At 42.3% G+C, this 23,254-nt stretch overlaps 1 protein-coding gene across 7 annotated transcripts in view; it reads left to right on the plus strand.

Moving 5' to 3' along the window:
- The window catches only part of WRN (WRN RecQ like helicase), a 167,770-nt gene that overhangs the window by 85,245 nt on the left and 59,271 nt on the right, over positions 1 to 23,254 (plus strand). For all 7 annotated transcript variants that reach the window (XM_039540800.1, XM_039540798.1, XM_039540796.1 and 4 more), the window contains 9 exons: positions 7,169 to 7,318; positions 11,790 to 11,862; positions 14,181 to 14,295; positions 16,175 to 16,598; positions 17,351 to 17,431; positions 18,787 to 18,931; positions 19,782 to 19,857; positions 21,315 to 21,382; positions 21,596 to 21,704. In XM_039540800.1, the coding sequence (XP_039396734.1) occupies positions 7,169 to 7,318; positions 11,790 to 11,862; positions 14,181 to 14,295; positions 16,175 to 16,598; positions 17,351 to 17,431; positions 18,787 to 18,931; positions 19,782 to 19,857; positions 21,315 to 21,382; positions 21,596 to 21,704 (1,241 nt within the window). The remainder of the gene's footprint in view (positions 1 to 7,168; positions 7,319 to 11,789; positions 11,863 to 14,180; positions 14,296 to 16,174; positions 16,599 to 17,350; positions 17,432 to 18,786; positions 18,932 to 19,781; positions 19,858 to 21,314; positions 21,383 to 21,595; positions 21,705 to 23,254) is intronic.

Genomic DNA, 23,254 nt, shown 5'->3' on the forward strand with positions numbered 1-23,254 from the left:
GTGGATGAGGGGAAAGCAGTGGATGTGCTATTTCTTGACTTTAGCAAAGCTTTTGATACAGTCTCCCACAGTATTCTTGCCAGCAAGTTAAAGAAGTATGGGCTGGATGAATGGACGGTAAGGTGGATAGAAAACTGGCTAGATGGTCGGGCTCAACGGGTAGTGATCAATGGTTCCATGTCTAGTTGGCAGCCAGTATCAAGTGGAGTGCCCCAAGGGTCGGTGCTGGGGCCGTTTTTGTTCAATATCTTCATTAACGATCTGGAGGATGGTGTGGACTGCACCCTTGGCAAGTTTGCAGATGACACTAAACTGGGAGGAGTGGTTGATACGCTGGAGGATAGGGATAGGATACAGAGGGACCTAGACAAATTAGAGGATTGGGCCAAAAGAAATCTGATGAGGTTCAACAAGGACAAGTGCAGAGTCCTGCACTTAGGACGGAAGAATCCCATGCACTGCTACAGACTAGGGACCGAATGGCTGGGCAGCAGTTCTGCAGAAAAGGACCTAGGGGTTACGGTGGACGAAAAGCTGAATATGAGTCAACAGTGTGCCCTTGTTGCCAAGAAGGCTAATGGCATTTTGGGTTGTATAAATAGGGGCATTTCCAGCAGATCGAGGGATGTGATCATTCCCCTCTATTCAGCACTGGTGAGGCCTCATTTGGAGTACTGTGTCCAGTTTTGGGCCCCACACTACAAGAAGGATGTGGATAAATTGGAGAGAGTCCAGCGGAGGGCAACAAAAATGATTAGGGGGCTGGAGCACATGACTTATGAGGAGAGGCTGAGGGAACTGGGATTGTTTAGTCTGCAGAAGAGAAGAAAGAGGGTGGATTTGATAGCTGCTTTCAACTACCTGAAAGGGGGTTCCAAAGAGGATGGATCTAGACTGTTCTCAGTGGTAGAAGATAACAGAACAAGGAGTAATGGTCTCAAGTTGCAGAGGGGGAGGTTGGACATTAGGAAAAACTTTTTCACTAGTAGGGTGGTGAAGAACTGGAATGGGTTACCTAGGGAGGTGGTGGAATCTTCTTCCTTAGAGGTTTTTAAGGTCAGGCTTGACAAAGCCCTGGTTGGGATGATTTAGTTGGGTTTGGTCCTGCTTTGAGCAGGGGGTTGGACTAGATGACCTCCTGAGGTCCCTTCCAACCCTGAGATTCTATGATTCCTGCCCTCTGCCTTGGAGCTGCTCCCAGGAGCTTCCTGCTTGCTGTCCAAGGGGGGGAAGAGGTGGGCTAATGTCAGAGTGTTCCCCTCCCCCCTGCTCCTGCCCCTGCTTACCTCTTCTCCATATAGCGCAGGGTGGGGACTTGACAGGGCTCAGGACAGAGGGGGCTTGCTGGCTGCATCTGCTGTCTCAACTTGCTGATCTACTTAAAAAGGCAGTGTACTTAGAGTGGTGTCAGCATACCTAAAGGGGCAATGCACATATAGCGATCTCTCTCTCACCGACACACAGGGTGTGTGTGTCTGTTTGCCATGCTGTCTCCCCTCCCTCCATTCATGCTGCCTTGTAGAGAGTGAGGCTACATTAACAACGTGTTAACCCTTGAGGGCTCAGCTGAATGCTAGTTCATTATTTAGCAGTAAGGCATTCCCTGGGAAATATCCTTCCCTCTTCCACCCTCTGACTCCAGCACCTCAACCAGGCTTCACAATCATCATTGCTGTGTACAGTATTAAATTATTTGTTTAAAACTTATATTGTGTATGTGTGTGTGTGTGTGTGTGTGTGTATATATATATATATATATATATATATATACACACACACACGTGTATATATATATATATATATATATATATATATATATATATATATACACACACACACACACACACACATACATACATACATACATACATACATACATATATACATACATCGTTTCGCTTAGTCGCATTTTTCAGGAACATAACTACAATGTCAAGCGAGGAGTTACTGTATTCGTTTAGCTTCTCCACAACGGCCTGGCCTGCCTTGAGTGCTCCTTTAGCACGCTGATCCAACCACTGGTTGTTTGGCAAGTGTTCTGCTTCTTATGTACTTAACATTTGATATTTTTTTCTGTTCGTTTTTCTGTCGTTTGCGAGTTGCTCTTCAGATTCTTTTTTGGCCTGCCTGATTATGCTTTTACCCTGGACTTGCCACAGTGTATGCTCCTTTCTATTTTCCGCAGTAGGATTTGACTTCCAATTTTTAAAGGATGCTTTTTGTCTCTGACCACCTCTTTTACTCTGTTTAACCATGGTGGCACTTTTTTGGCCTCTTTTTGTGCATGTGTGGGTTTGTTTATTTTCTTTTATTTGGGGTACACACATAGTTGTGTGCATCCGAAGAAGTGAGCTTTAGCCCACGAAAGCTCATGCTAAAATAAATTTGTTAGTCTTTAAGGTGCCACAAGTACTCCTGGTTTTTTTACACATAGTTGGAGCCACTGTTATATTTGTTTTTAAAGTTCTGTGCAGCCTGCAAGCATATCACTCTTGTGGCTGTTCCTTTTAATTTCAATATAACTAGTTTCCTTGTCTTTGTTTAGTTCCCTTTTTTGAAGTTAAATGCTACTTGTGGTGGGTTTCTTTGGTATTTTCTCCCTGACGGTGTTAAATTTAATTACGTTATGGTAGCTATTATGGAGCAATTCAGCTATATTTACCTCTTGGACTAGATCCCATGTGCCACTTAGAACTAAATGAAGACTTGCCTCCCCCTTTATGGGTCCCAGGACTAGCTGCTCCAAGAAGCTGTCATTAATGGAGATGACATATTCCCAGTCAGTAGGGGATAGTTGAAATCCCCTGGTGATAATTGCATTTTTTGTTTTTTGTAGCCTCTCCAATTTCCTTGAGCATTTCACAATGATAGTCGTGATTCTGGTCAGGTGGTAGATAGTATATTCCTACTGCTATCCTCTTACTATTCACGCATGGAATTTCTATTCATTGAGATTCCATGCTGCTGCTGCTTGATTCACGTAAGATTTTTACTATTTTTCACTCTGTTTTCTTTCACATATAGTGCATCTCTCTCACCAGTGTGACCTGCTCTCATCACTGTATATTTTGTATCTTAGTATTACCGTGTCTCGCTGATTACCATCATTCCCACCAAGTGTCTGTGATGCCTATTACATCAATATCCTCATTTAATTCCAGGCACTCAAGTTCACCCATCTTAGTATTTAGACTTTTAGCATTTGTCTACAAGCACTTATGAAATTTGCTAATACTTAGTTGTCTATCTTCTTGTGCTGTAATTGAATGGCTGTCTTTTCCGTTCAAGTGTTTGTTTTTCATTTTCAGTTATCTGTACTTTATCAACTTCTCTTCTCTTTACTAGGATATCGAGTAGCATATTCAATAAATCCTCCCTTAAGGTATGTGTCGCACCGTGTGCTTCTTCACATCTGTCAGCTTTCCCCCAGCCTTTGTTTAAAAAGTCATTTATGATCTTTTAAATTCTACATGCCAGCAATCGGGTTCTGTTTTGGTTTAGGTGGAGCCCATCCTTCCCATATAGGCACCTCCTTTCCCCAAAAGTTTCCTCGTTCGAGATAAATCAAAATCCCTCCTCCCAACACCATTGTCTCATCCACGCGCAAACCCAACTGTCTGTATTTCTAATAATGAATACCCCATTGCTATTACTTGTCTCTTCCTAATAACAGGGATCCCCTCCCCCAGAGAGGCATCCTCAGGATGAGAGGATACCATGAGATCAGCTGGTAGGAGGGTCCCAACTATGGGATCGCTTCCTTCTGCTTCAGCTTGATGTTCTTTCCTTGAGACTTTCATCCCTCTCAATAGCACAGAGGGTGTCAGACTGTGGAGTGCGACCTCTATTGCTGATACAGATTTATTTAGATTGTTGAAAGACCTTTGATAGTGTCTCACAAGAGCCACTAACGTAGTCATTGGGGAAGAGGCAAAGAACTCTCCTGGCTGGTTTTTGATCCAAACACAAAACAAGGAATAGGAATAAATGGCCAGTTTTCTTCATGATGAAAGGTTGACAGTGGCATGACTCTAGGTTCCATACTGGGTCCAGTGTTTAATTTTGTAGGTGGTGCAGGTAGTGTGCCTATAGTTAACATTCCCCCAACACTTTTTTCCCCAAGATTTCACTTGGAATCTTGGGCTGAAATTTTCTGTGCTGAGCATTTGCCTAAGGGTGCGTTATTTTGGAAAGTTTTAGCTAGAATGGGTCAGCTGTTCCCGAGAATGAGGTTTGGGGAAAATGCATTAATTTATCCAAGTTAAAGTTCTTACAGCTGCTTCATTGAGCAGCTCTATTGCCTCCAGGCTTCAGAGCAAAGGCTCAAAATTTGACAGGGGACTTGCCCAGGTGTCAGGAATGTGCCTTTTATTGTTCCTCTGAAATTCACCCTAATTTGACCAAGTTGTAAGCTTTTTGGAAAATCTCGGTTTGGAGTCGTCTTAGCATTTACAAAAACACACAAGGAGTCCGGTGGCACCTTAATGACTAACTGATTTATTTGGGCATAAGTTTTCGTGGGTAAAAAAACCCGCACTTCTTCAGTTGCATGGAGTGAAAATTACAGATGCAGGCATAAATTTATGTATCAATATATGTATATTTATGCCTGCATCTGTAATTTTCACTCCATGCAACTGAAGAAGTGGGATTTTTTTACCCACGAAAGCTTATGCCCAAATAAATCTGTTAGTCTTTAAGGTGTCACCAGTCTCTTGTTGTTTTTGTGGGTACAGACTAACACGGCTACCCCTCTGATTCTTAGAGTTTAGAAGCTTATGTTTTCCAAAAATTCTGTTCACTGACATGCTCCGGCCACTGAAAGCTCCCACATGTGACTGGACTGTACATGCACCATCCCCACAGAGTGACTGAGCATGCGCTATCTGGGAGCTGAACAGGACTTTCTCTGCAGTTATTCTTCCTTGCAGATGAAAATTGCTGTGGTGCCAGGCACAGAAACTGAAAGCAGGGAGCCTGTTTCTCCTGTGCTGTCAGTGCTTCCTCAGTTGATGCCTTGACAGTACTGAGGAGAAGGAGCAAGCTGCTTGACTGGCAGAGAATTAAGGAACAAGGGTGAGGAGATAGGGGAAAACATGCATGGCGGAGGCAGCAGTATATGGGGATGTGATATAACAGGAGGGAGGGGAGATTAAACGAGGCAGGGTCCTGTGGAAAATACAGGATTGGGCTCATGTGATTACAGACTGTATCATAGATTCATAGACTCTAGGACTGGAAGGGACCTCGAGAGGTCATCGAGTCCAGTCCCCTGCCCTCATGGCAGGACCAATACTGTCTAGATCATAATGCATACACACAAGGGGATGAACTAGGGTTCCAATGGAAACCTTAATACTGGCATTTCCTAACGTGAGTGCTTGGCTTTGTACCCTTAATGGCATTTTAATGTAGGTTTTTTGGATGTACTCTTTATTCCAGTCTGGGAAGGGGGAGTGATTACTGAAATAGCACAATTTGCAGATGACACAGTTATTTGTTAGTGATGAGTGGTGTGGAACATCAGAGAGACCTAACCAAGCTGGGTGAAAGGGCAACACAATGTGAAATAAAAGCCAATGTGGATAAATGCAAAGTGATGCACGATGGAGGGTAACTTTTAGAACTCTGTGAAATATACTGGTACTTTAACTGTATCAACTCAGGAAAGAGAAATGGGTGTCATAGTAGATGTTTCATGGAAGGTGTCTGCTCAGTATACAATAGAGTTGTTGAGGCCAGCAGTTTATTAAGGCCCAAAGAGGGACTGGACAGTTTTATATGGATAACAAGAATATGCAGCGTTATAGGCCTTAATACTAATAAAAACAGTTTTGGAAAGGGATTTTAAACATGCTTCAGGGCTTAAGCCAATCTCTGACTATTTGAGACGGAGAAATGAAACCTGATGTAGGGAGCAGATTATCTTCCATCTGCCCACTGTGGGGTTTCCTTTATCTTTCTCAAAAGCATCTGGTGCTGGCTTCTATTGGAGCTGGAACGCTGGGCTAGGTGGGCTGTGTGTCTGCTCCTCTCTGGCAGTTCCTACGTTTTACTCCCTGTCGTTCTGAATAACCATTCTCCCTTGGAGCAGGGCCCATTAAGGTGTTGGTGAGTACTTCCTTGTCTCTGTTCCCTGCATGACTGTCAGATAGCATAATGCATAGTGTTTAAATTCCCAAAAGTACTACAACTGGTGCAGTTCCCATTTTCAAGTCTGAGCACTGACCATTACATCTGCCCCTTTCTCTGTCCCACCAGCATAAAACTTTACTGTTCTGACCTCTATCCAGAGCCCCAACGTAGATGTTGGTAATTACTGATTAAACCTTCAGATGTCAAATCCAGATGTGCACATACGTTTGTATTGATGCATCTGGTTGCATTGGGAAATACCTATGTATTAGACAGCTTGGCTCAGGGAGCAATGTGGAGCAAAGGATTCTATATCTGGGATAAGAATGAATTATTTTGGTCTCTACTGGTCTAATGTCATATTGCTAGAATACAGATGTAGAGAACATAACTTCTGACCACACTTACTTCTCCTAGTGATAGGCATGGCATACAGAAATTAAAAAATCTTAAGGTGAAGTTTTAATACTTAGTAGAAGGCTGTGCCTTTGAACCTGGTTTGAGAGAACCATGCCACATTAAACTCAGGGAAACTACCATTTAGTAGAACCAGAAACCATGTGCTTGGGAGGCTGAAACAATGACCGGTAAGTGGGAGCAGCAGCATCTCAGGAAAGCACCATAAAAGCTTTTTAAGATGACAGTGAAGTGGAAAGGTTACAGTCAGTGCTTTAAAATGACCTGTATTGAGCACTTGTGTGGTGTATTTCTCCCTTTTTTGCTATGCTTTGGACACCCACTTCTCACTGCATATGCTGATGGTGCCCCGATGCAGCAGTCTAGTTGACGAGAAGGGAACACTGTGCAGGAACACTGTGTCAGGGCACCAATGCTGTAATTTTTCGGTTGTAACACTGCAATTGGCTCTGATGGGAGCAAAATCAAGCTGTACATCTGTAGGTCAGTCATTTTGTTGAGGAATGAGTTAATTATGATCTATTCAGAGTCTCCACTTGTGATGTTGAATCAGCTTTGTTACCTTGTTCTGAGAATTATTTTTAATTTGAACTTAATAAATATTTCTTATTTTTAGCTGAAGTGTAAGGAGATGTGGAGTCTAAATGGCCTGGTAAAACATCTATTCAGCAAGCAGCTTCTGAAGGACAAGTGTGTCCGCTGTAGTAACTGGGAGGAATTTCCACTCAGCGAGGAGCAGAAGTTGTATGCAGCCACTGACGCTTATGTGGGTACAAATAGAGAGCTCCAGTCCATGTTTTAACAATTTCATTCCCCTTAATACATTATTTGCTGACCTTTTTAATGTCTTGCTGCAGTGGAACTCACCAGTCATGTAATTCAGATTCCTTGCAACCAAATTATTAGTATTAAATCTTTGCCCCGCAAAACACACTATAAAGCTTCATGGTGTCAGTGACTGAGCTGTAGGCAGTCTGGCCGAGAGTTCGGAGCAAGAGTCCAGCCTACCAGTTAGAGCTGAATCCAGACAGCGTGGGTACAGGAGTGAAGCCAAGGGTTGTAGCCGAAGGGTGAACCACTGTCAGTTAGAAGGCAGAGCCAAGGGTCTGAGCTGTTAGTCAGAAGTTGGGAAGAATCTGGGAGCAGGTGCAGGCAATGGCTGGAGCAAGGCTAGAGACAGTGAAGGCAGGTAAGTGCAGGTGTGGGTTAGGAATGTGTTAAGCAGCTCCTGAGCTGAAGTATCAGCCTGTTGACTCCTTTGGCCAATAAAGTGGTGCTGTTGACTCCTTCAACCAATCAGGGCCAGTTGCACTCGTTAGGTTTCCAGAAGAGTGGTTCTGCTGAAGGTTGGCCCCTGACACATTGTATAGGCTACTGTCCAACATTTTCAGTTCTTGATTGCATTTTAACCCATGTATTTACTGGAGGCTGTTCTCCAAGGTATTCTCTCCAAGTGGGTCTGATTTGTGAATACTTCTATAAAATTGTACAGTTTAGAAGTATAAACCCATAAAATTAAAAAAGTTAGGATTAAATTTGCCTGAACAGCAGCATTGCCTTAAAGACTTGCTGCATCTTCAATAATAACTTCAGTTCTGTGGAACAGAATAGGAATGGCAAAGAAAAATATCAAACTTGTCAAGTCCTACTGACCAGAAATGATACCATCCCAATATAAATGTTTATTATTTGGCACACTAAGGACACAGTCTGTTAGCAGGAAAAGCTATCCCTCCGAGAAATAGCAAGAGCCCATTTAGTCAGGCATAATATCCAATCGAATAAATGTTCTGTTAGTTTTGGAAACAATGCTTAATTATTCATTAGAAAAGGGGTTGGGGGACAAATGGAGGAGTGGAAAGGTCTTGCTTCACTGAACCGTTGCATATGGGAATGAAGTAATTACAGTATCTAGCGCTTTACATCAACAGATCTCAAAGTGCTTTGCAAAGAAGGTTAATATCATGTCAGTTTTATAGAATTTCTCTGCCCACCACTCCTGCAGCTACCCCAGGGACTCTCCTCACATCTCAGCGCCTCATCTTTGCCCTATACCAATGCTTTCTCCCTCTTCTCCCTGGGAAATTCATGAAACCAACCAAACCCGGGAGCCTGACTCTCCCTCTCCCCAAACCCTGCCCTCTTCCTCTTTGTCCCATACAGGCCTCTCACTCCATCAGGCCGGGGTAGGTGGGGAGAAGTGCCCACTTGGAGTACTTGTTCTCAGTAGCATCAAATTCATATACATCATAATACTTCCATCTCAAACGATGACCTGGCCACAGTGGTCTGTGGTTCAGCATTTCCAGGCTAGACTATTGCAATTCTCTCTCCCTGGGTTTAGGCAAAATGTGGAAAGAAGTTACAGCTGGTGCTTAATGCATTAGTCTGTCTCCTTACTGAGATGAGCTGAAGGACCATATTGTTTTATACAACATTTACGTATAACCTTGAACAAGGCACAAGGAAGAGCCTTTTCAACAGCAGCTCCAAGACTGAGAGTCCAAGCCTCACTCTATGTGAAGTTGCTTATTGACAAAAGTACGGTTCTCCTCATTCTCAGTAAATGTTGCTTTTTCTAATATACCTGGAGATGAGCAGTGAACCAGAGATTTATATGTATCTTTGACTTCACTTACGAGACTTACCAGGAGGTTACCAGAACTACTGTTCTGTTTAGTACACCTCTACCCCTATATAACGTGACCAGATATAACACAAATTTGGATATAACGTGGTAAAGCAGCTCTCGGGGGGGGGGGAAGGGGGGTTGCGGACTCCAGCGGATCAAAGCAAGTTCGATACAACACGGTTTCACCTATAACGCGGTAAGATTTTTTGGCTCCCTAGGACAGTGTTATATCAAGGTAGCGGTGTCTTTTTTAGCACTGTAGATATCCATGAGGTTCTTTATCAAATGAAAACAGAGGACATAGTCTGCCCACGTTTTGTGGGCCATGGAACACTGAGGCAGATGATACTAATCTATTAGCCGTGCCATAATTCAGTGGCTCTTAACCTTTCCAGACCACTGTACCCCTTTCGGGAGTCTGATTTGTCTTGAGTATCCCCAAGTTTCACCTCATTTAAAAATTGTTTGCTTACAATATCAGACATAAAAATACAAGTGTCACAGCACAGAGTTATTGAAAAATTGCTGACTTTCTAATTTTTACCATACAATAGTAAAGAATAAAATTGTCAGACACGTAGAAAAACATAAACTCTTGAGCAATAGTCAACATGGTTTCTGTAAAGGGAAATCGTGTCTTACTAATCTATTAGAGTTCTTTGAAGGGGTCAACAAACATGTGGACAAGGGGGATCCGGTGGACATAGTGTACTTAGATTTCCAGAAAGCCTTTGACAAGGTCCCTCACCAAAGGCTCTTACGTAAATTAAGCTGTCATGGGATAAAAGGAAAGGTCCTTTCATGGATTGAGAACTGGTTAAAGGACAGGGAACAAAGGGTAGGAATTAATGGTAAATTCTCAGGATGGAGAGGGGTAACTAGTGGTGTTCCCCAAGGGTCAGTCCTGGGACCAATCCTATTCAATTTATTCATAAATGATCTGGAGAAAGGGGTAAACAGTGAGGTGGCAAAGTTTGCAGATGATACTAAACTACTCAAGATAGTTAAGACCAAAGCAGACTGTGAAGAACTTCAAAAAGATCTCACAAAACTAAGTGATTGGGCAACAAAATGGCAAATGAAATTTAATGTGGATAAATGTAAAGTAATGCACATTGGAAAAAATAACCCCAACTATACATACAACATGATGGGGGCTAATTTAGCTACAATGAGTCAGGAAAAAGATCTTGGCGTCATCGTGGATAGTTCTCTGAAGATGTCCACGCAGTGTGCAGAGGCGGTCAAAAAAGCAAACAGGATGTTAGGAATCATTAAAAAGGGGATAGAGAATAAGACTGAGAATATATTATTGCCCTTATATAAATCCATGGTACGCCCACACCTCGAATACTGTGTACAGATGTGGTCTCCTCACCTCAAAAAAGATATTCTAGCACTAGAAAAGGTTCAGAAAAGAGCAACTAAAATGATTAGGGGTTTAGAGAGGGTCCCATATGAGGAAAGATTAAAGAGGCTAGGACTCTTCAGTTTGGAAAAGAGAAGACTAAGGGGGGACATGATAGAGGTATATAAAATCATGAGTGATGTTGAGAAAGTGGATAAGGAAAAGTTATTTACTTATTCCCATAATACAAGAACTAGGGGTCACCAAATGAAATTAATAGGCAGCAGGTTTAAAACAAATAAAAGGAAGTTCTTCTTCACGCAGCGCACAGTCAACTTGTGGAACTCCTTACCTGAGGAGGTTGTGAAGGCTAGGACTATAACAATGTTTAAAAGGGGACTGGATAAATTCATGGTGACTAAGTCCATAAATGGCTATTAGCCAGGATGGGTAAGAATGGTGTCCCTAGCCTCTGTTCGTCAGAGGATGGAGATGGATGGCAGGAGAGAGATCACTTGATCATTGCCTGTTAGATTCACTCCCTCAGGGGCACCTGGCATTGGCCACTGTCGGTAGACAGATACTGGGCTAGATGGACCTTTGGTCTGACCTGGTACGGCCTTTCTTATGTTCTTATGTTCTTATGTTAATTATAAAATAAATCAATTTGAATATAAATACAGTACTTACATGTGAGTGTATTGTGTATAGAGCAGGTTAAACAAGCTTTTTATGTAGCCTGTTGTAAAGCTAGGTAAATATCTAGATGAGTTGAGTACCCCTTGGAAGACCCCTGTGTCGACTTAGCTGGTAATGTAGACATGGCCCATGTGTTGATCTGACTGGGCCCATGGGTGTACAGCAAAGGCATTTTGGGTGCATTGTTTAGCAAGAGTTTAACTCAGCATTTGCTGTGTTTCTAACTTTTAAAAAAATAAACGAACACACCTCTAATGTCTTGAGGTAATGTTCACTAAAATCATTGATATGTTCCTGCACCCTTAACTTTACCTTAAGAAAGTGTTAGGCCAAATTGTATTTTGTATTGAGTTCTCTAACTTAATGTTGCATTACTGACATTGTTTGGAACAAAAATCCTTCACTTAGTGTTAAATTGAATTTACATCTTGGATTGGAGAAGAAATTTGTAGCCTGTTCAATTTGTTTTATGCTTTTCCAAACATGGAAGGAAAAAAAATGTAATATGAGATCTGTATGGAATCTGAAGCGTTACATTTGTTTTGCTTTTCTTCACAGGCAGGCCTCCTCATTTACCAAAAACTGCAAAATATGAATAACTGTGATCAGAGGCTCTGTAGTATAAAAAACGGTAAACTGCAAATTAAAAGCATAAAGAATGTGTGTTTTTTCTAATTGGACATTGAACTGTTTGGGGTTTACAGGCAGCTTGCAGTGAGAGTATTCTGTTTGGGTTCTTTGTTCACCTGTATCACCTGGGTATCTGAGAGTTTTCCAAAAAGGGCAGTAAGTGACATGGGAGCACAGTCTCATCGTTCTGTGGTGTGTGTGAGAGGGGGCTGGTAAGAGATCTCACTCTTACTTACATTTGTTATTCTGCACCGTAATAGGGTCAGATGCTTGAATAAACTATTGGCCACCTTGTGAATTACAGCATGTTCAGTGCCATCTCATGCATTTGTGAGAAAGATGGAAATAACATAGTGTCTCCTGCTTCTCATCCTGCCATGGAGTGAGATCTGCCAGAGCAGGTCTTTTTTTCCTCATAGCTCAGGAGATGTAAATATCCCATGGAATACCAGCAAACTGTAAACTTTGGCTTTGTCCTAGGGGCACACAGTGTTTGATTTTTTTTTTTTTTGGTATATAGGTTATTAGATTTAATGGAAAATGTCACAGCTGATTTCTCTGAGTTTGCTTCATTTCTGCTGAGCTAGAGATCTTGTCCAGATTTTCTAAAAAGCTTGTTACCCAGTAGTTCCTATTTAGGTACCTAAATATATGCCCAGATTTTCAGAAGAGCTTATCTCCCATTTTCACATCAGAAATAATGAGTTAAGCTAAAAATCTTAGTGTTGCTTTTAACTGGGGAAAGCCGCGTGGAAAAGTTTTTATTCTCTTTCTATGCAGGCTGTACCCTTATTTTCCCTGTGATGACCATGCAACAGTAATGCTGCCTTCTTGATCACAGGCTTAATTTTTGTGACCTCTTTTAGCAGATATCTCTATATTTGCAGCTTGTGCGTGATTCAGCTGCATGTTTGCTCACTTACTTTTTATGAGCTTTCACAAGTTAAACACCTTTTACTTTATGATACTAAAGTCAATGGAACTACTCATGTTTAAAGTTGCATAAGTCTTTGTAGGATCAGGGCCTAAGAACATTTAGGTTAAATGTGTGGGCTGTTCACTTCGTTTGTAGTGCAGTAGCATGTAAATATGCTGAGACTTGTTTAAATGAAGCAAGTTTCCTGTCCCAAAGAGCCTTATGTCCAGATTCTTGAAAAATAGGAGCTATCTTAAAGCTAGACTCCTAATTCCATGCGGAGGAAAATACATAAGTGGCCTGACATCTCAAAAGTGCTGTGACACAGTGTCTCCCATTGGCTCAAAGTGAAGAGTCTGTGAGTGAGGGGGGGTGGAACAAGCAACCGATCAGCACATGGCAGAGAAAGTCTAGAGTCAAGACTGTATGATGACTTTGTTGGTATCTGCTCGTCCCTTTGGTAGTACTTGGGAGGCTACTTCTGTGTCTGTTCCTGATGAATTTCTTTGGCTCTTTGGGCTGGCTCCACATGGCTCAGGAGAAGGAGTGCTGCATGAGTCCTGGTGCCCCTAGGAAGAGGTGGGGTAACCTCTGCAGTTCTGGGTCTGGAAAGGGCCGGTGCAAGGATGTTTCGTGCCCTAGGCGAAAATTCCACCTTGCGTCCTCCCCCGTCCCTGAGCCCTGCAGCCGCTCCCTGCCCCCCCCCCCACGTCCTGAGGTGCTCCCCCCGTGGCAGCTCCTCCACCCTGAGGTGCCCCCGCGGCAGCTCCCCCGCCGCCCCAGCTCACCCCTGCTCTGCCTCCTCCCCAAGCACACCGTTGCTCCTTCACTTCTCCCGCCTCCCAGGCTTGCGGTGCCAATCAGCTTAGGCGCCACAAGCCTGGGAGGCGGGAGAAGTGAAGCAGCCACGGCGTGCTCGAGGAGGAGGCGAGGCAGGGGTGAGCTGGGGCGGGGAGTTCCCCTGCATGCCACCCCCCCTTACTTGCTGCAGGCGGCCCTCACTGCGCTCCCCTGCCCCAGCTCCTTCCACCTAAATGACGGTGGTGACCGGGGCGGCCAAAAATCCAGCCTCTGTGGCCGCCGCCGAAGAAAATGGCGTCTACTAAATCCTAGTGCGGTCGCCTAATAGGTTGCACCGGCCCTGAGTCTGGATGGTGCTGGTAGGGATGGTTTGTCCCAGCTGGGTCCCATTTTCCCCTTCCCCCTCACTGTGCAGCACCTTGTCAGGCTGCTTCCGAAAATGGGAATTAGACAAAGCTATTAACTGTAACTGTAATTATAATTAAGTATAGCAACCACTGTTTCTCTTGAGTCAGTAACGATCTAGTAAGCTTATTTGCATATGCATAGAGAAGAGAGGTGAGTTATATGTAAAGAAACTTCACTGACATTGAGTTTTTCAGATGGGGAGATGTTACCAAATGAAGTCAAGAAGCAACTGTCCTCATTAGCTGAAGAAATGGTGGAGCTGGCTAATGGTCTTCCCAGCACTTTTGGACAACTTAAAAATATGCAGAGGTTAGATGTTGCTCAAATCTGCTTCCTCTTTATCTTTGAAATCCCTGTCAGTGGTATGTTCTTATATCTGTACTAATGGTATCGAATCCAGTGCACCCTATTGATAGTTACAGATCCACATGTAAATTGTGGTGGGTGAGGGCCTCCTGTGGTCCCCCTCCCAGACCACAATATGGGCTGCTGAGAGTTCTTTCTTGGTTTAAGGCATACAAGGGATTCTCCAAACAAAATAAACAAACAAACAAAAAAGATCCTTTCCCTCTTCCTGGCTTGGGAGAGGGTTTGGCTTACCTGCAGGCTCTGGTGTCCTTAATCTGAGTTAGGATCTGCCTCCAGCTCCTCCTTTTGGTAATCCTCACTTTATACCTGGTCTGTATAGTCTCAGGGATGGTAGAGTCTGCGACTGCCTCTGTTGCCAGCTATATCCAAGGCATAGCAGTCTTCCTCTCGTCACCACCCTTCCTGTGGCAGGCTTTCCCTTTTTAAGTTGGCAGAGCAAGTCTTGCAGTCTGTCTTGTTAGTGCTGGCTGACCCCATGAGAGCTTGTGGGGGCACCCCTCACATTGTGTATAAAGTCCCCCCCACCTTTTAAAGAAACTTCAGTCCATGAGAAAACTTCACTTTTCTACTCAAAGATACAAGGATGCAACTTTTCCTTGTGTAATAGCAGAGGATTGGTGGTTTAGCATTGCCAGCCATGTTCTGTAGGACCGTTATAATCTGAGGGGAAGCCTGTGAGCCCTGGAACTGTGACAAAACCTACCTTAAGCAATTGCTCAAGAGACCAATGAGTTTTGGATACTTAATGTAACTAGTCTTCTAATCAAGGTGGGATGTACCTTTACTCAGTGAGTCTGGGAATTCTTTGCATCTCAGGATAGGTTGTTGCCTAGGAAAGATGGTCTCGCACAAGTTTTAGTTTACGTAGCTGATTACTAGTTTCAGGTCGCTTCTTACCGTTCATTGTTTAAATATGATCATTAATAGCTTGATAGAATTTGTTCCATCTAGGCCTGATGGAAAAAGAGGTAGGGCAGAATGTCATCTGCGCATTGATACTCTATCACAGGGATGTCCGGCCTCTTCAGCTTGAGGGCCCAACATGATGTTTGAGAGAGTCAAGAGGCCACAGTCAGTCATTCTCTTATAAACCCAGTACAAAAAACTGACGACAACTACTACTGACTACCTAATAATTTACATCTGAAAGTTTCTTTACCCCGTTAACTTCTTGATTTCCAGCAGAGTCTGAGATGATCCCACAGTACACCAGCATGGCTAAAATAGTCTTCATGATTGGTACTTACTTTGTATTTGTGAGCTGAAAATGTTTGTTCACAGATGTGTAGGCACTTCCAAAGTGACAGATCTTCTTCGAGTGCTGGTTCCTATGGGTATTCCGTTGTGGGTATGGGTGTGCTTCAGGTGCCTGAGACTGGAGAATTCTTGCAAGCAGTGTCCGTTGGTTCATGTCTGACCCCTGCCCTCCTCATGCTCCACACTGAGGATAAAAGGGATGGGCAGACTGACTGCCCTTCCTGTTCCTTCTCACCACTGCATGGCTTGAGTTGGAACCTCTGGTGCCCAGAGCTTATATATTTAAGCAGCATAACTGCATGATGAAAACTGTTTTCCCTCCAGAAATATAGGTATTGTATATTGATTTTTGGTTGAGGAAAATTTTGTTTGCATGTAAAGATTTTTTCCAGCCAGAACAACAAAGCTGCATCTATGAAGTTTGGAGGAAATAGGGAGGATTATTTTGCTATATGTTAGAATTATCATTAAGGGCAAGAACTGCCTTTAAAAAGCCACTGGTACGATATATACAATAACATTTATTTACAGCTTTATTTAATTCTCCTTTTTTCCCTAACAGAGCTGTAGAAATATTAAGTGGAGTATCAGAAAGTATAGGTGCCTTAAGAAACATGTTGCTTGGTGAACCCAACTCTCAAGCAGAGCTGGGGAGCAGCTGTGTTGCAGCTCCAATGAAATCTGAAGTTGTGTCTACCATTGTTGAAGAAGAAAAGGCCGAAACATCTGAATTTCCTACACGACTTCAAGATGATTTAAATGATGACATTGATGATGATATGTTACTGAGTGTCAGTGAGGGAGACCTGACTGGTAGTGAAACGGAATTTAGTAAGCCTGAGCAGAAAGATGGAACTGCAGACAGAGGATCTAAGGAGAATACAGACAGAGACTGCTTAATGTCACTGGACATTACTGAATATGAACTTCAAATGTTGGAACTTAAGGCCAAGGAAGAAATTCTAAACGAAGCTGCCTTGCCTGAGGTAATGGATTAAAATGCATACAAATGATGAACATTACCAGGAAAAGTGATCTTACTGTTAATTTACCAAGGGATTTTAAAGAGTTGACTCACAGAGTGACAGTTAATGTGTGTGAGAGGAAGGGATATTGAATTGCTTTCCTGAAGCTGAATTTAAAGCTTTAGTCTGGCCAATATCCATGAAACCTGTCGATCTCTGAGCCTCTCTTTAGCACCGCTACCATTTAGATCTTTGTTACTTTGCTACATACACGAACTCTAGATTCACTCTTTCTACTGTGAATAGTATGTTTACAATATGAATTTTAGGGGATACCGGGTCAAATTCTCTCCTGGGACACACCTCCACAGTTCCCATTGTAGTCACTGGAGATGTGCAGGTGTCTCACACGATACGATTTGGACTACAGAGTTCATAAATTGCAGCCCTTTTAGAGACTTCTCTTTTATGGTGCTAGATTCCTTTTAGTTTCTATAATTGATTTTACTTTATTTTCTTTTCATTTGCTTGGTTTGTCTGTATTCAGGTTAAACGGAATCTTTAAACTTCTATGGAAATTTGCTGTGTTCTCCTAAATTTTTCCCAAACATGTTTTACTACAGGAAGGGTCATTGTTCTTGTTCTCCCATTGTTTAGCGAAGAGTTATCTGCAACGAACCCTTGAATGACATATAAATGATGTGTCTAGTAGAGGAATAGAGGGGTGGTGGACCTTCAGTGAAATAAAGGCTTATTTTGAAATATTCCTTTAGGAACCATATTCCAGAGAGAATGAACAAAATCTTGGTTGTGTCATTGAAAGTGATGAAGAACTGGAAATGGAGATGCTTAAAGTAGGTGCCATAATGTTTGTTTCCCTCATTGAGGTAGTTGCTAGTCAGTCTGTCAGCCCTTTGGTTGGGGTAAGAGAGATGGGAAAGAGACTTTATTATAGTGTGGAGATTTTTCCAGCATATTCTAAATATTTTTGACAAAAATCAGAAATCATTCTGTCATACTCATTCTCTCCCTCTCACTCTGGCCCCAATCCAGCAAAGCACTGAAGCACAGGCTTCAAATTAAGCCCATGAACCATCCCATTGAACTACTCACATAATGAAAGTTAAACAGCACTTTCCCGATAAGAACATAAGATTGGCATACTGGATCAGACCAAAGGTCCAGCTAGCCCAGTATCCATCTTCTGAGAGAGGCCAGTGCTGGATGCTTCAGAGGGAGTGGCCAAAACACAGCAATTATCTAGTGATCTATCCTCTGTCGTCCAGTCCCAGCTTCTGACAGTCAGAGGTTTAGAGACCCTCGGAGCATGGGGTTGTATCCCTGAGCATCTTGGCTAATACCCATTGATGGACCTATCCTTCTTTTACAAGCTATCCCGACTCTGTTCTTTTCTGTGATGTACATTCTAGTCTGTGAAATGCTGGCTGGTGAGTGAGTGAGTAGGGAGGGATATTTTAGTAGTAAAGCACTGCTAAAATACTCAAGCTTTTCTTAAATTACTTGTCCCATTGAACGTCACATCACATCAGGAACTGCATCCTTTCTCCATCTATTTTTCAAGTCATTAGAAATGAACAAGACTGTTTTTCCATAAAACCTCAGTTCCCACCTCTCCCAATCAAATTCACAAAACAGAATCCCAAAGGACGAGAGAGAATTGGAAATCAAAGCTGTTGCCCAGCAGTTTAATCACGTGTCCCGAAAGAAGCTATTTAACATGATGTTTTTAAAATTTGGAAAGACAGCCTCAGGAAGAATTGGAGAGACTGTCATGTAATTGGCAAATGAGAATAACCATTTCTTCAAGTGATGTTTCCTATATGTATTCCAATCATCGCTGAGTATGTCAGCGGAGGGGATGGAGGGCAGGTATTGGAATACAAATAGGGACCATATCTTGAAGACTCTCCAGTTACAGGTAAGTAACCTCCTCTTATAAAAGGTAACATTTAGTGGGATTTAAATTAATAAAACAATAACACTTGAACATATGTTGCCCTCTAATAATGGTAATTTCTCACATGATTGACCTTCTTTGTGCCTTATGCTGAAGAATCTGAGCCAAGCCATAATTAGAGTAGAATTCATGTGCCCTTGAGCAATATTGGTTCAAACAAAAAAGCAGGTTTTGTTCATTATTATTTCCCCTTTGTGCAATAGGGGTTAACTTTCTACTTCCAATTTTCAGTCTATAGAAGATGTAGATAATTCTAAAGTCAGTCGAACTGACTCTATCTCCATTGAAACCAAGAGAATTGATGGCACAAAATTACACCTTTCTCCAGATGATGATGAAGATGAAGGCATTGAGGAGGAGGAAGAGGAGAGTTGGGGTAAATACAGAATTACACTATGAAGTATGAGTAAAAGTTGACAATAACTCTGTACTGTGTGTAGAAGCAGACTCGGAAGGTAGCGTAAAGCCCTGTGGTTAGTTTACTGCTCATGGAGACACCAAGCAAACGCTGAGGTTCTGAAGTAGTGCTCACTGATACTAATGAGACCAAAAGATAACTTGGAGTCAAATTTTGTCTTGGCTAAGTGTAGGTGACTCCTTCTAAACTAAAACTGGAAATGTATTCAGAACAAGGTAGATGGGATGGGGAATTGTTTGTCCCAAACTGATGCCCTCTGCACAGCCTGGCTTCCGCTCATCACATCCGCTTTACAGCTCCCTGAAGACTCCATCTGTGGATCCTGGCTGGTCTGTCTCCTCCTTGGTGATTTTGACCCAATGGTTGGGAACTGGTTATGTGGAGACAAGGCACGTGGGGAGTGCTGCCGAAGTGAGTCCTGGCCTGCCCAACCCTTGCTCCCTGAAATCTTCCCTTCTGCTAGGCAGTCTCCAGATTAACTACCTGACTCCACCCCAGCCATTTCCAAGGAGTTATATTTAACTGACATGTTGCAAATAGAAATTGGCAAGAATATGCTAAGGTTATTGGTTGCTAGTATTTCATAGGGTTATATAGATTGAGAGAAGTAATCTTACCAACTTGGCATGAAGAAAGAGATTCATGGTTTTATTCCTAATAGTGTTTTGCAAGTTTGCTAGACTTTCGTGTTAGAGCTGTGTGAATCCAGGGCCCAGGAAATGAATAGCAATGAGCTTCCTAATCTCTTTCAGTCCATGGCTTTTCACTTCTAATAAAGCTAAATATGCATGCATTGTTTTTCCTTCAGATCCTTTGTTGCCTGTACCTAATGAAATAGAAGTCACGTGCTTAAAGACATATTTTGGGCATTCTAGTTTTAAACCGTAAGTGTGTTATCAATTATCATATAATATATGTGTCCAGTTCCTATCTTTTATTTAATTTAGAATGATTTTCTGTTGTTGCTGATGATAAGCACCAACAGTAAGCTTAGTGTTGTAGAAGACGCACAAAAAAGGCACAACCCCTGCCTTGAGGAGCTGTCAAAGTAAATCTCATAGTGAGTTACCTATATCAGAGCGCTTATAGACTAGACATCCATGTTCTTGTCACTTATCTTAGCAGACCTGGGTAATTAAGGTGTTACACTAACATAACAAAGGCACTGTAGATACCTCAAAATATTTCAAACAGCAAAAAATTTAAATTACTAACTCTTGTCACAGTAAACTTCATAACTGAGGTGGTTGGCTTTTTTTGTATTTGTCTGTTAGACACATAGTATGGAAGAACAGTGTGTGGTAATGCGCAAAGGGCAGTGATAAACAGATAGCTCTACAAACAGTGCTAGGATACAGAGAATAGATTTCTAAGGCCTCGGAACCGATATGCAGTATTGGTTCATATACATCATATAACATTGCCTAGAATATTATGTAGTAATTTAACCGTCTGTATGTAGCAACTACTTGCTAACCTAGGAGCAATAATGTGCATATTTCCATGTTGCTGTAGCTGTGTTGGGCTCAGGATATTAGATATGGGTGAGGTAATATCTTCTGGTGGACCAATAAAATACATTCCCTCATCCACCTTGCCTCTCCAGTAATGTGTATGACTTCTGTGCACTGCAACACATCTAAAATTTATCAGTGTTAGATCATTATATGGTCTTATTTTCAATATAAATAGGATAAAATATTGCTTAAAATGCCATATGGCTTGCAATGCTCATGGAGTAAATTTTATGAAAAATTGTTTTGTGGAAAAACTAACTTGGTAAATTCTGAGACACAATAAGGCACATTTGGATTTTTCTCAATTTTATTTACATTGATACCCTATCTTTAGTTGCACACAAAAAGGACCAAAGCTGTGTTTGGCAGCAGCCTTTTTTGGTGAAAATAATCAATAAACCTATTTGAAGATCAGCTTTTAATAACATACTAGGCATCTACTGCATTTGTAGTGTTCCATTAATCATAGAAGATTAGGGTTGGAAGGGACCTCAGGAGGTCATCTAGTCCAACCCCCTGCTCAAAGCAGGAGCAACCCCACCTAATGATTGAGGCAAATCCTGCTTGCCTTACTCTTACACGTAGTCCCAATCTGACTTCAGTGGGACTTCTTGTAGGAGGAAAAACAGCCACAGTTTGGCTGTAAGTGTGTGCGGAGAGGGAGCACACCTAGAATACTAAGGTGGTTTCAACCGTAGTTTTATTGAACTGACAGTTTTACCTAAATTCTGATGTTACACATGTGGATGCCAGATATGTTGTAGAGTAGTGCAAGATACAGTCCCTTATAGGCAAATAAAAATTAATATGTATTTAATTTCAAGGGTCCAGTGGAAAGTGATCTCTTCTGTGTTACAAGACAGAAGAGATAATCTCGTTGTCATGGCAACTGGTAAGTACACACCTTATGTTCAAAGGAACATATGTAAGCTTCTCTTATGACTGCTTTGTAGGGAACATGGTCTAAAAATTGTCTTGCATGGATCGATTGAGTGTTAGGAAGTACAATAATGGGGAAAGTGAGATGTGAAATGAGGCTTTGGGGAGGAATTAGAGTTTCAGGTATTTAATATTTCTGTTGTTAGAGGTATGTTTTCTTTTTAAGGATATGGGAAGAGCTTGTGCTTCCAGTTTCCACCCATTTACACAGGCGGTACAGGAATAGTCATCTCTCCTCTTATTTCTTTGATGGAGGACCAAGTGCTGCAGCTTGAGTAAGTAATATAACTGTAGCAGGCAGGTGCCATGTCCCTACAGAAACCCAGAGATGCTGCATCTGTGATTTGTTGGTGCGAATGGCTGCATCTTTGACTCTCACTGTTAGGCCCATCTCGTCTGACCCCCCCTGCATACCACAGGCCAGAAAACCTCACCCAGTGATTCCAGCATCCAGCCCAATGACTTCTAGTTGAGCTAGAGCAGATCTTTAAGAAGGAGACATCCATTTGTGATTTAAAGACGTCAAGTGATGGAGGATCCAACACATCCTTCTTGCCTTCGCTCTCACCATTTCACCCTTGGGAATAAAGAGCAGTGTGGCTGCACCCATCTCTGTTCCCTCCTGCCCCCTGTGGCAGTCAGAACTCACCAGAGTCTTCCCTGCTAGTAAATAATTAGAGAATGTCTTGTAAATAATACATCATTAACATTAAAGATTAGATTATAGTTAATTAGTTTAACAGTAGTTCTACTCATTTGGCAGCTCCTGGTCCCCTTTTTTTGTCCAATGAGTCTTTTTCCTCAGATGTTCCCACCTTCCTGTCCTTATGGCGGATGCTAAGCACTTGGGGTCAAACTCTGCCCTTCTGGTCATGGGCTGATTCCCTGGACTGATGGCCACTGCAGATGCCATTTGTGCTTGAGGGGATCTCATGGAACCCTCTTGCTATTCAGTCTTCAGCTCCTGTTTTACCAGAAAGTCAAGGGAATCTCTCTTTAAAATGGCACCTGCTAGAACAGTGCACGAGGGATACCTCAGACCCTGAGCCAGAAGTTGTTGGAAGCTGAAGCTGGACAAATTCAGGCTTCAGTTAAAGCACAGTTTTTTAACCAGGAGGGTAATTAACCACTGGGGCAACTTACATAGGATGTGGTGGCTTCTCCATCGTTTGAAGTCTTTCAGTCAAGATGCAGTGTCTTTCTAAAAGTTTTATAGGCCAGGTTTAAGAATCACTGGGTGAAATTTTCTGGCCTGTGCTATAGGGGAGGTCAGACTAAATGATCACAATAGTCCATTCTGCCTTTAAAGTCTATTAATATTAATGTTGAATTTTCTGGATTTATATTGCTTGTTTTTTATATAACTACAAAACATGTATCATTATTTCTCCTAAATTACTGAGACGTACTCTCAAGGAGAATTACGCTGGCTCAGTCTCTTCCACCCTGTGCAAACCAGACACGGAAAAAGCCTTTCCCAAAGATGGAATTTTTGTATTAAGGGCTTTCTTTATATTTGCTGTTTTCTGCTGCACACCATGGTATTATGTAGATGAAGGGCTATGATGTAGGTGAGTGGCTGGACAAACTAATCTTGCTGCCCACAAGCACCTGGGGACAAATACTGGCCAGATTACGTGTATCTAACCTGTTATCTAGACGTTTATACTGCTCCCATCAATGTAATCTGAGTGCCTGTTTGTTCACCGCCTGCCCACTGGCTCATTAATTTTGGATGCTGAAGAGATTTGATCTCTGCAGCCTAAGACACCCACTAATTCAGCTGTCAGTTTGGATGAGGTCCATGTTCCAGGGCTGGAACAAA

The sequence above is a fragment of the Mauremys reevesii genome, linkage group 5 (assembly GCF_016161935.1).
Source record: "Mauremys reevesii isolate NIE-2019 linkage group 5, ASM1616193v1, whole genome shotgun sequence".
NCBI lineage: Eukaryota > Metazoa > Chordata > Testudines > Geoemydidae > Mauremys > Mauremys reevesii.